This window comes from Danio aesculapii, chromosome 21 (assembly GCF_903798145.1).
Source record: "Danio aesculapii chromosome 21, fDanAes4.1, whole genome shotgun sequence".
NCBI lineage: Eukaryota > Metazoa > Chordata > Actinopteri > Cypriniformes > Danionidae > Danio > Danio aesculapii.
Window position 1 is genome coordinate 2,752,490 of NC_079455.1, and position 13,950 is coordinate 2,766,439.

At 40.4% G+C, this 13,950-nt stretch overlaps 1 protein-coding gene across 1 annotated transcript; it reads left to right on the forward strand.

Moving 5' to 3' along the window:
• Positions 1-562: 562 nt before the first annotated feature.
• On the forward strand, positions 563-12,897 carry irs4a (insulin receptor substrate 4a). The gene is made up of 2 exons (XM_056446673.1): positions 563-3,946; positions 11,981-12,897. Exons 1-2 carry the CDS (start codon positions 796-798, stop codon positions 11,983-11,985), a joined length of 3,156 nt encoding a protein of 1,051 aa, XP_056302648.1. The 5' UTR covers positions 563-795; the 3' UTR covers positions 11,986-12,897.
• Positions 12,898-13,950: the final 1,053 nt, after the last annotated feature.

Here is a 13,950-nt window from a genome sequence, read left to right on the forward strand (position 1 = left end):
GATTAATCAAATACGTGCAATTGTGTATAGTTTTTATAAATTAGGAGGAGATCAATCTATTTTTGATCTGAAAGCATATGTATAAATGCATATAAGCTTTTAAAAGGCTTTTGTTTAACATTAGCGTTGTCTAGCCACCACGGCTTTATATTCTCTGATATTGTTCTGAAATGGTTTGAATATTAAAAACGAGAAAGAATCAGTTGGATTGTCTAAACTGTACACTGATAAAGCACTAGGCTTCTGTCCGCCGCTGAAACCCTCCTGGATATTAATAAGATGCGCCGTTGTATCTCGTGTAAATAAGCCATCTCGCCCTCATCCTTATTCTCTTTACAAAGATATTTATTTCAGCACAGACTCTGCACACAGAAGCAGACGGCAGAGCTCCTGTCCAATCGGCGAGGCGCGCTTGCTGGATTCACGGCTCTGATTCGTTTGAAAGCACGTCAATCACCGCGTCTTTTAGCGAACGGACCAATGAGGAGCGCCCGCTGACCCCGTTCACCCCGCGCAGTGCGCTGACGTGCGCGTCACGTGATGTTTTCGCTGGGCTGTAGTGATGTGTAGACACCATGAGTGAAGCGGGCAAATAAAGATTTATAATGGCAGCGAGCGATGATGGAGGCTTCGCGAAGATGCAGCGTTTCGTCGTGCTGAACATTCACCGGGGCGATACATCGGGAAGCAGCAGCACGGATTACTGCAACGTCTAATTGTATCCGAGCTAGCCAACAAAATGGGCCGTGCATCGGCGTAAAGCGGAGGTAAAGTGACCTTTCATTGCATTGTCCCATGGAAGACCGGCCGCGTTTACCGAATCACGGCGTCATGTTGACACTGGAGGCTCAACCGCGTCGCGCTGTCACGAAAACATCCGCGAGCAGCATCTCTTGTGCTGCTGCCGGGGAGCCTCCATCCTCCTCCTCCTCCTCCTCCTCCACCTCCACCTCAATCAATAACAGCGGCTGCCGTTTGCCCATGCACTTATCAGCCTCCTCTCATTGCCAGCCACAGAGGAGGTACCATCCGCCTTACCACTTTAAAGTGCACCATCTGTTCCCGGATGAGAGCCCTCAGGATGCTGTGCTGAGGAAGAACCTGCCAGCCCTACAGTATAAGGTGCACGACTCTGCCTTCTGCCGCGTGCTCAGCGCTGACACCACTGCTGCCGCCCTGGCCGCTGCCGCCGCCTGCTCCGGTGGCCTGGACCGGGACATCTGGAAGTGTGGCTATCTGCGAAAGCAGAAGCACGGCCACAAGAGGTTCTTCGTTTTGCGGGGCCCCAGCAACCTCGGGCCCAGCCGCTTGGAGTATTACGACAGCGAGAAGAAATTTCGAAATGCCCTCAAAGCTGCTGCCTCTGGTGTCACGTGCCCTGCCAAAAGGGTGATTTATCTGTCGCAGTGTTTTACGGTTAATAAGAGGGCTGATGCTAAGAACAAATACCTCATTGCCCTTTATACTAAAGACGAATACTTTGCTGTTGTAGCCGAGAGCGAACAGGAGCAAGAAGAGTGGTACTTGTCCATAACGGAACTTATGACGGAGGGGAAAAAGGGGCAGCTGGACAACGACGAACTTGATGATGGTTATGGGACGATTTCACCAGGAACTATTTTCAAGGAGGTGTGGCAGGTGAACGTCAAGCCTAAAGGCTTAGGTCAGACTCGAAACTTAATGGGGGTGTACCGTCTGTGCCTTTCCGCCAAGACTATTCACCTGGTGAAGCTGAACTCGGAGACGCCTGCCGTCAACCTGCCGCTAATGAACATTCGACGCTGCGGTCACTCCGAGAGCTTCTTCTTTATCGAGGTGGGCCGCTCTTCTTCCATCGGCCCTGGTGAGATATGGGTGCAAGTCGAGGACTCTGTTGTGGCGCAGAACATGCACGAGACCATTCTAGACACTATGAAGGCTCTGAAGGCCTTTCCTGACTTTAGGCCAAGGAGCAAAAGCCAGTCATCTGGCGCAAATCCGCTGCCGTTTATTACGACTCGCCGGCATCTCGGAAATCTCCCCCCAAGCCAAACTGGGCTCCAGCGCGCCTCCAGAACGGATTCAATGACTGGCACGCCGCCCACAGGGAAAAGCAGAGGGCGGGGTCAGCGCTACCGCACCTCCAGCGAGGGCGAAGGCACTCAGGACCGCCCCCTCAGCTCTGGGACAGGCAGCCTAGTGCACATCAATACCCCCATTCTCAGTGTGGGCCGGGAGGAAAGCGGCAGCTGCTGCGCTCATGCATCACCCAATCAGACACACCACACACGCTCCGCATCACTCCCCGTATCTCACTTCCTGTCTGCCACCAGCCCGATCAGTGTGTCCAGCAGTAGTGGGCACGGCTCGGCTTCAGACACACACACTCGTCCCTCGAGCTCCTCCATCTGTGGCTCCCCCAGCGACGGAGGATTCAACTCCTCTGACGAGTTCTGTCCCAGCCCCTGCGACTTCAGGTACTTTCACGCAAGTTGTACCACACCCGAATCCCACGGCAGCACCCCGCCGATTAGGGACGACTACAGGCTGACTGAGTACATGACTATGGATTGGCACAGAGATGGTGCGAGGACGTTCGAGGAGGAGAGCAGTTACATGGAGAGGACTTTCCTGAAGCTGGCACACTCGTCCAAGCCAAAGCTAGGCGGCAGCTTGAGCATCACGCAGCAGAAAGCCACGCAGACCTCATCGTCTTTTGATGAACCGCTGGAGTCTAAACGACAGCAGGTTTGCTCGTGCCTGCTGAAGTCAGCCTATAAGTCTTACTCTGAGTTACATCACCCAAACAAGCCTCCCTTGCTCAGCTCTGAGTGTCAGAAGAAACTGCCAAAAGATGACGGCTACATGCCTATGATCTACAGCATGGCTTCTTCTCCTAATGCAGATTACACCCCTATGCAACCCCGAGCAAACCACCCTGCGTCTCTGGACATCCACCCCTGTTCCTCGCAGCAGTCGGACCGGTACGGATACATGATGATGCTTCCTAGTGACAGCCCCTCAAGTAGGGAGCAGGCGGAGTACGACGACTACATGGATATGTCACAGCTTACAATAGCTGAAGGCTTTTCTCAAGCCTCACCCGAATCCATCAAGGCCTCATATTTCTCGCTTCCGCGCTCCTACAAAGCCCCGTCACGAGAAAAGCACGAAAAGGCTGAATACGTTCCCATGTCTCCAGCTGATCCCATGAGTCCTCCTAGTCCCGGGGAGTATATTCACATGGACTTTGGTCCTCGTCTCGCTCACCCCGCTGTGTCTCCACCCTCCGCAGACTCGCCCTCGACACCTCCACCCTCTCAACCCTGCTACCGGATGTGTTGCTCCTCTCCAGACCATGATTATTTGGGTCTAAACATGGATAATCTCCTAAAGGACCGGCCTCCGCGACACTCCCTTGTTGCTCCATGGAATCCCCCCAATTATGCTCGCCCCTTAGGGTGCTCATACGGACAGACCTCCGCTAATTTAGATCCCGAAAAGGTGCACGGTGAATGCGGTGATGTTCCCTTAAGAACCATGCAGCATCTTTGCATCTCCGAGCGACTGCCGTTCACTCACACGGAGCCCAAAGTCATCAGAGCGGACCCGCAGGGGCGGAGGCGGCACAGTTCGGAGACTTTCATCCCCTCGCCGGCTACTTTTGCTAGTGGTTGCGGAATCAGGCCCTCAGCCAATCAGAATCTCCCCGAAGCTAGCAGATGGCAGAACTCCAGCTCCTTCGATAGCATGTGGTCGCACCCGGACGCCTCCCCAAACTCCGTCATGGGTGGGACGCCTCAGAACACCTCATCCAGCTACCTCAACTACATCGCTCTGGACCTGAGAGAAGTGGCCCGGGTCACACACGACGCTCCACGCCCAGCCCATAGCAACCTCCAAGAGAGCGACGCTTACGCTGGTATAGACTTCTCCATTTCGGGAGGACGTGCCAATGCCTCAAAAGGTTGGTTGCATCTCTGTCTCCCCTTATGCTACAAGATAAGTGGCAGCAAGTAGCCCTGTTAAAGCGTCAAGATTCATTTCTCTGCATGTCCTGCAAACCATTTGCTTATGTGATGTGAAGCAACGTGAATTGTGCACTTTATTTATAAATATCGTATAACTCCGTACATTCCTGAGAGACTATGCTCAATTGTCTTTCAGCTTGACATGGCATGCTGTTCTTATAGTGAGAAGTATGAATATTATTGCTGTTTACCTTCAAAGACATTCCCTTTCTTTTTTTCTTACTGATTTTCTTGAACTTGGTTTTGCACTTTGGATAGCACTTGGTTTAGAGCACTTAACGTGCACAGATTTTGGATGCGCAAGTATGATATTAAAGAAATCCACTTGCATAAAGTACTCACTTTCACAGTTTTGACAGTCAAGTAAAAGCTTGAGATGACCTTTTTTTTCTCTGAATGTTGATTTGAGTTCCTGATCTATCAAACATGCACCCTTGCTTCTGACAAAAGCTTCTCTTGCATCTACATTAATATAAACAATAACACTCACATGAAGTTAAAGGGGTAGTTTAACTTCCTCTCTCTGAAGTTAAAGGGGTAGTTTAACTTCCTCACTCTGAAGTTAAAGGGGTAGTTCACTCAAAAATGAACATTTTGTCATCATTTCACCTGTTCCAAACTAGTTTTTGTTTTGTTCTGTTGAACACAAATAAAGATCTACTGAAGAATGCTGGAAACCTGTAACCATCGACTTCAATAGTTTTTCCTACTAATGGTTACCTGTTTACAACATTCTTCAAATTACTGTCTTTTGTGTTGAACCGAACAAAGAATCCCAAATAGGTTGAGGGTGAGTAAATGATGACAGAATTTTTTGGGTGAACGATCCCTGTAATGATTTTTCTTTGCAGTAAGACTTAAAATAAGGTTTCATTTGAATTAATATGCGTTAACTACTTATCATAGTTTATGATAAAATAAACAATGACCGCAATATTACAGCATTTATCGATCTTAATATTAACGTCTCTATTTATTATAAATGGCAAAAATCTAAAGTTGTATTTAAACTCAAGTTATTGCACTGTGAATGGATTTGTAGTGTTGATAATGATAAATTATATAAGCAAATGAAGGTTAAACATTGTTTTCTCTATAAGGCTCATCTTCAAGAGGCGATACATCATATGAGGGTTAAAAAACATTTACTTGTTGAAATAATTCAGCTTCTGCATATAAAACTCGCCCGCTTTAAAAGAAGTTCACCAAAAACTGAAAAATCTGTCAGCATTCACTGAAATCTCCACTTATTCCAGACATATTTGAGTTTCTATTGACTACAAATGTATATTGAAAAGTCTTGGTAGCCATTGACTTCCAAGAAAACACTATGGAAGTTTGGAATGGAATCAAGGAACTTTGCTGCCGTACCAATTTATCATTAATTATTACGCCAGAATGAGAATATAGTTCCTAGCCACATCGGTCTAGAAAAATAGCAATTTTTCAATTTCTGTCTGTCTTAGTAACATGATGTGACTACAGAAGAGTCGAGCTTTCAATAGGAAAATTATCCAAATTATTCTGACATTTTTGAGTGAGATGCTAATGGTCTAATCTCATTCAATGACTTATGCTAAGCTAAGCTAAAACAGGGTTTCTGCAGGTTTCTTTAAGTCAAATTAAAGACTTTTAAAGACCATTTAAGAGCATTATGAATTAAATATAGACTTGTACAGGGCTAAACACTAAGGATTTTTTCCAGTGGCCCAGTTACTTCAGTAAATAGTTTTTGTATTAACGGAAGATCATGTAAAGGGATGCTTTAGTTTTTTTCACTACTTAGGGAATTTAATTAGGGAAATTTGCTGTAAACATGTTAACAGCTGTTGTGATTTTTTTTTTGGAATAAACACACACACACACACACACACACACACACACACACACATCTAAATATATATAGTTGAAGTCAGAATTATTAGCCCCCCTTTAATTTTTTTTTTCTTCTTTTTAAATATTTCCCAAATGATGTTTAACAGAGCTAGGAAATTTTCACAGTATGTCTGATAATATTTTTTCTTCTGGAGAAAGTCTTATTGGTTTTATTTCGGCTAAAATAAAAGCAGTTTTTAATTTTTTAAACACCATTTTAAGGTCAATATTATTAGCCCCTTTAAGCTATATTTTTTTTCCGATAGTCTACAGAACGAACCATCATTATACAATAACTTGCCTAATTACCCTATCCTGCCTAGTTAACCTAATTAACCTAGTTAAGCCTTTAAATGTCACTGTAAGCTGTATAGATGTGTCTTGAAGAATATCTAGTCAAATTTTATTTACTGTCATCATGACAAAGAGAAAATAAATCAGTTATTAGAGATGAGTTATTAAAACTATTATGATTAGAAATGTGTTAAAGAAACTCTTCTCTCCGTTAAACAGAAATTGTTAAACAGGAGGCTAATAATTCTGACTTCAGCTGTGTGTATATATATATATATTTATATTATATAATATTATATAAATATTTTATTTTAGTGAAATTTTTTTAAGGCCTTTAAGGTTTTTGAAATTTAAGACATATTAAGATTTTTTCTAAGACCTCGCGGACAGCCTTGTAAAAAGCTAGACCCAGAGATCAGCTGAATGGATTAAAAAATGGTAAAGCTCAACTTTTTAACACCAGGAGAGATGTAAAATGAGTCAAACAAGAGGATTGTTTTTTAGAAATCCTAAAATGTATACATAGAGGAATTTCAGTGAATCACTTTATGGCAGAGTGGGACCCAGATATATTTTACACCAGATGATACTGGTTCTATTATATTGGCCTTTTAAATTGGCATAATCATAACGCTTATATAATTTTCCCTCTCTTCAGTTTATAAAAATAGTACAATACGAAGCGACTGGAAAATATTTGCATCACAAAGAAACAGATGATCAGATGCTTCTGTTTGTGTGTTTCTACATTTTTGAAAGGACAGTTCTCGCTTTATACTCTAATGGTTACGACACTGCAACAAATGCTTTTCTTACTCAGAGTTTTTGTCTTGTTTCTAGTCCAAATTTCTGAATATTCTTAAATCAAGAAGCATTTTCTAGACAAGCAAAAAAAATATTGTCTTGTTTCCAGAAATAATGAGTCAAAAATAAATGATTTTAGCCTTAAATCAAGCAAAATAATCTTGTTTTGGCTTTGAAATGTTGATTTTTTATTTTTGCACTTAAAACAAGGCAAAAACTACATAAGAATCACATTTTTAGCAGTAAAAACTTTGAGATTTTTTCTGTTGAACACAAAATACATTTTCATTAATTTCCTTCAGCTTAGTCCCTTTGTTATTCAGGAGTCACCACAGCGGAATGAACCACCAACTTATCCAGCAGATGTTTTAAACAGCGGGTGCCCTTGCAGCTGCAACCTTCACACACATACACTACAGACAGTTTAGCTTACCCAATTCACCTATAGCGCATGTCTTGGGAATTGTGGGGGAAACCGGAGCACCCGGAGAAAACCCACGCCAACATGAGGAGAACATGCAAATTCTACACAGAAATGCCAACTGGCCCAGTCGGGACTCGAACCAGCGACCTTCTTGCTGTGAAGCAACAGTGCTAACCACTGAGCCACCGTGTAAGCTAAAAAATATTGTGAAGAATGCTAAAAAAGCCATTAACTTCCATAGTGTTTTCTTTTACTACTATGGAAGTCAATGGCTACCAAGACTTTTCAATATTTATTTGTGGTCAATAGAAACTCAAATATGTCTGGAATAAGTGGAGATTTCAGTGAATGCTGACAGATTTTTCAGTTTTTGGTGAACTTCTTTTAAAGCGGGCGAGTTTTATATGCAGAAGCTGAATTATTTCAACAGGTAAATGTTTTTTAACCCTCATATGATGTATCGCCTCTTGAAGATGAGCCTTATAGAGAAAACAATGTTTAACCTTCATTTGCTTATATAATTTTATCATTATCAACACTACAAATCAATTCACAGTGCAATAACTTGAGTTTAAATACAACTTTAGATTTTTGCCATTTATAATAAATAGAGACGTTAATATTAAGATCAATAAATGCTGTAATATTGCGGTCATTGTTTATTTTATCATTAACTAAGGTAGTTAACGCATGTTAATTCAAATGAAACTTTATTTTAAGTCTTACTGCAAAGAAAAATCATCACAGGGATCGTTCACCCAAAAAATTCTGTCATCATTTACATATGAATGAAAAATTCTGTCATCATTTACTCACCCTCAACCTGTTTGACATTCTTAGTTCTGATTTAGCTGATCATTGAATGAGATTAGACCATTAGCATCTCACTCAAAAATGTCAGAATAATTTGGATAATTTTCCTATTGAAAGCTCGACTCTTCTGTAGTCACATCATGTTACTAAGACAGACAGAAATTGAAAAATTGCTATTTTTCTAGGCCGATGTGGCTAGAAACTATATTACCATTCTGGCGTAATAATCAATTATAATAAATTGGTACGGCAGCAAAGTTCCTTGATTATTACACCATATTATAAGATTTGTAATTTTCTGTCAGTCTTAGTACACTTTGTATCCAAAAAATGTCAAGCTTTAAATAGAAATAATACCAAAACTCACTCATTATAAAGTAGTGAGTTTGTAAGATGTAACTACAGAAGAGTCAAGGTTTAAATAGGAAAATGATCAAAATTCTTTGTTCATTTTTGAGCGAGATGCTAATGGTCTAATCCGATTCAATGATCTATGCTAAGCTAAGCTAAAAGTGCTCCTGGCAGACCAGGAGATCATCTGAACTGATTCAAAAATGATAAAACTAAACCGTTTAACTCAATATAAGCCTATTTCCAAAAAAAAGGGTGGGGTGTTTCTTTAATATTACTATAGTAAAAATGACAAGCTACACTGAAAAATATGTTGCTTTAACTTATTTCGGTACGTTGATCAGGTTTCAACTTAAGTGTTTTACTGATTTTTTTCTTCATAATAAACTTTGGGATTTTTAAAGGAACACTCCACTGTTTGCTCTGGTGGAAGCACTTTTAGCTTAGCTTAGCATCGATCATTGATTCAGATTAGACCATTAGCATCTCGCTCAAAAATGTCCAAAGAATTTTGATAATTTTCCTATGTGACTTAAAACTTTTCTGTAGTCACATCATGTACTAAGTTACGGAAAATTAAAAGTTGCTATTTTCTAGGCCGATATGACTAGGACTATACTCTCATTCTGGCGTAATAATCAATAATCGATCAATGATAAATTGGTACAGCAAATTACCTTGATTATTATGCCAGAATGAGAGTATAGTTTCTAGAACATAGCTACTTTTCAGTTTTTGTCAGTCTTAGTACTTGATGTATCTTAAAAAGGTCAGGCTTTAAATAGAAAAATTATCAAAACTATTTTACATTATAAGCAAGATGCTAATGGTCTAATCCGTTTCAATTGATTATGCTAAGCTAAGCTAAGCTAAAAGTGCTCCCGCCAGACCCAGAGTTCATCTGAAGGAATTCAAAAATGATAAAACTAAACAGTTTAACTCTAGGAGAGTTGTAAAATGAGCCTATTTCCTAAAATAATGCTGAGGTGTTTCTTTAATATCACCATAGTAAACTGAACAAGCTACACTGTAAAAAATGTAAAGATAAAAAAGTCAAGACAACAAATATTTTTATGTTGCTTTAACTTAATTTAATAAACTAATCAGGTTTCAACTAAATGTTTTAAGTTGTACAAGTTCTAACTTAAGTTTTTGAGTCAGTTTAATTGATATGAAGTTGAGCACTTTAAAAATGCTGGGTTCCTCACAATCAATATGTGTTAGGACAACATGTAGGAATTAAGTTAACTTATTAGTTGTTCTGAATTTAAGTGGATTGAATATAAAACAGTTACGTTTTCCCCAAAAAGCCCTCGAGAATTGTTGTTGCAGCTCATTTTAAATAAATACTTCGAACAACCGGAAGACAACTTTTTTTGAGTGCAGGTTTCAACTAAATGTTCTAAGTTAAACAAAGCTTAACTTAATATTTTTGAGTCAGTATGATTGATGCAAGGGTGGCATGGTGGCTCAGTGGTTAGCACTGTCACCTCACAGCAAGAAGGTCGCTGGTTCAAGTCCCGGCTGGGCCAGTTGGTATTTCTGTGTGGAGTTTGCATGTTCTCCCCGTGTTAGATAAATTGGCTGTAGTGAATGAGTGTGTATGGGTGTTTCCCAGAACTTGGTTGTGGCTGGAAGGTCATCCGCTGTGTAAAACATATGCTGGATAAGTTGGCGGTTCATTCCGCTGTGGCGACCCCTGAATAATAAAGGGACTAAGCCGAAAAAGAAAATGAATCAATGATGCATATTGAGATGACTAGAATGGTTCATTTGATTCAACTAAAAATTTTTAAGGCAGCAAGAACTTATTTAACAGCGTAGGTGCACTCAAAAAATAAATTTTGCTGCTTGTTCAAACTACTTCTTTAAGTCGGCGCTAATGGCGTAGTGGTTAGTGCATCAACACATGTACTCCGGTACTCACGGCGACCTGAGATCAATTCCAGCCTCAAGGTGCCAATCCTTCCCTCCTCTCTGCACCCCACGCTCGCCTGTCAATACTCTCTACTGTAAGGTGAACCCCCCCCCACCCCAAAATATAATTATTAAAAAAAGAACTAATGTAATATGAGTTGAACCAAAACAATTCTTAGGGGTTTTTTAGGGGGCAACTTCAATGTTTTTTGTTCAATCCACTTATATCTGTAAATATGTAAGATAACAATCAATTTGATCAAGGAGTTGTGTGGAACCCTGCTTTTCTTGCAGTGTATAACTTGAAAAGAGCTGCACAATATAACATTTCATCAATGTGATCATTCACAATAGTTACACCACAGGATATGCAGTGTTGAGATGGTATTATAATTGATCATTTGCCTGTGTGTTTGATGCTTGTGACTGTATAATGATTTAAAAAACATTCAGGGATAAGAAATTGTACCACTTATGAGCTTAACTATGATTAATTTTATTGAAATTTTTTTATTATTATCATTTAATTACCGTACTTGTTTACTGTTAGACTCAGGAATGATAAAACAGAACTCATTAAGAGGATAAGCTCAACCCTGTTAGACCATGCACCGCAGCACAAAGCGTATTTTTCCATCCTGCTTTTGCGCTTTAGACTCTGCGCTTAGATCATAAACATAAAGCCCATTATTTCAGTTGTATATTTTTCTTAATTGTATTCATAGATTCGGCGGTTCATTCCGCTGTGGCGACCCTTGATTAATAAAGGGACTAAGCCGAAAAGAAAATGAATGTATGTATAGATTGTAATGCATGAAAATACTCACAACACATGCAAATACAGAAATGCACCGCAGATAGCACAGACCACGATGAAAATGTGTCGGGGGACCCCAAAAAGCTTATAGATTGTTTATTAGATTTTATAGAGGTGCACTCCTACTGCAGAGTCATCCCAATCGAGCTAACATTACTAATTTTTTCCAAATAGAGATATCTAGAGTCATCTGGTGACTCATATTGTATTCATATTGCAATATATATATATCATTACACGAAATAATATCGTAGTGTCAGATTTTTCCAATAGTATCTGGATGCAGCCTTTATGATGCAAGCTGAGATTGCATCGCTCAGAAATGCAATCTCAGACACCATGCACTTTATAGAGCTAGTGACGTCACTGTGAGGGGTAGGGTTAGGGGTGGGGTTAGGTAAGCGCATTAAAAAGCATTAGATGCAGCTCAGATTGCACTGCACCGAGTCTGCAGCCAGACCCCTCTCCATTTTTCCAATATCATGCAGCCCTAATTGACGCAGATAGATTGATATCTGTTGTATGAAGTCAACATGCTTTGTCATTGCATGGAAGTCAAACCCCATGACCTCTACTGTCTTGAGCTGCGCGAATGCTAACAGAATGCTAACATTATAATGCATTAAGCATCTAGTAACGTGCGATCTCTGTGTGTGTGTGTGTTCGCCCTTGCAGATTGAGTGAGTCAGATGCTGGTGCCCGAAGGGGAATCAGGACACGGAGAATCCACTGAACTCTGGACCACCCAAGAGGACAAAACCCATCCTCAGACCTCCGACAACAAGACTGAGAAACTGCACAACCTCCGTATTTCCCACATAACTGCCTCAACAACCGGTTTCATCTGTCCGTGTTTTTATTTGATTTGGTTTCTGTCCGAATGATGATGATGATGATGATGATGATGTTTGTCTTGGGTCTTGTTTACTAGAGCGGGTCCGCTAAATTAGAACTGTGAGCTTCAGATATCTAGCACTTCTCGTTTGTGTGCGTGTGTGTGTGTGTGTGTGTGCGCGTGTGTGTGTGTGTGATATTAAACGCATCATAGCTCTTAGGTTACAGGTTTGTGTTTCTCCATGCAACATCGGAGAGATCCGTGTAAATAGGAGAAGCTTGTATATTGAATATTGGGGGTTTTTTGTATAACGAGCCAGGTGCTTTGCGGTACCTTCCCATCATGCATCACTCCTCGAGATGTTCGCCATGATTATTTTGTATAGCGTTTAACTTGACTTTTTGGTTTTTGTATCAGGGGTTGTCTAGACACACTGAACACACTGTAAAAGAGTTCATGTTTGTCAGGGTTTATTTTGTAGTGTACAGTCACGGATTAATCTCACATGGTGTTTTCGCCGCATGGAAACGTCCCTGCTGCTAAAAAAAATGCGTTTTTACTAGGGGTTTTTGACTTGTTTTAGTCCAAATATCTAAAAATTGTTCAATTACGAAGCATTTTCTGGAAAAGCAAAACATATTGTCTTGTTTTCAGAAATAATATGTCAAAATGAAGTGAGTTTTCCCTTAAAACAAGCTAAATAATCAGCCAATGAGGAAAGAAAATAATCCTGTATTCAGTTTTGAGATGAGATTATTGTCTTACCTCATTGGCAGATTATTTAGCCTGTTTTAAGGGAAAACTTACTGCATTTCTAGTTAATAATTCTGAAAACAAAACAATATTTTTTACTAGTCTAGGACAGTGTTTCCCAACCCTGTTCCTGGAGGCACACCAGCAGAACATATTTTGGATGTCTCCCTTACCTGCCCCGTTAACTTCAGGTGTTGGAGTCTCTTCTGATGTTATGATAAGTTGATTCAGGTGTGTTTGATTAGAGAGATTGAAAACGTGTACTGTTGGTGTGCCTTCAGGAACAGGGTTGGGAAATACTGGTTTAGGAAACTCATCTTGATTTGTACTAAAAACGAGCCAAACACTCTTAGCTAAGAAAACCATTTTATGTGTAGCGCCCCCTTATGAGTGTTTGTGCAATTGAGGAAATATTGGGAAATATTTAAAAGTAGGATGCTTCAAAACAATTACAAAGACCTTACAAAAAAAAAAAAGAGAGCACTTTGTAGTGGAGACAGTGTTTTGGAGTTAACTGGATGCTACCTCCTGTTCACGCCATTGGGAAAAACACTCACGAAATCCTCTCAGCCTTGCCTGTATTCGTGTAAAATCAAGTATTGAGATGCAAAATACTATTATTTCCACAACCTTCTCTGTCGGAAAAATGCAACGCCGCATTGTTTACATCAATTCAGAGTGTTTTTTAGGCCTTGATGTAGCCAAAACACTGATGTTTACTACTTTCTTGTGGTTATTTATTTATTTATTTACTTCCATTTCACTACTAGTCTTACAAACTGCCAGATTATAGCAGGATAACGTAGTGCTACTTTTGCATTCCCTACGTGGTACGTTCTATTTTTGTTAATTTATTGATTACCGTATTTATTTATTGATGGTCTTTATTTATTGAATCCAGTGTGGTGACGCTCACCGTTTGCTATTTGTACCTATATAATATTCGCGATGAGGGGGAGTTCAGTGTCAATTTTATTTAGGAAATATTATGGAAATATTTGCTGATTACATATGTGAGACGAAGTTCATTTTTGAATTTTACGTATATAAAGTGTCA

What these genes read in the sequence shown, in the direction of transcription:
- irs4a (XM_056446673.1), top strand. Translation starts at nt 796, where the DNA reads ATGGAAGACCGGCCGCGTTTACCGAATCACGGCGTCATGTTGACACTG.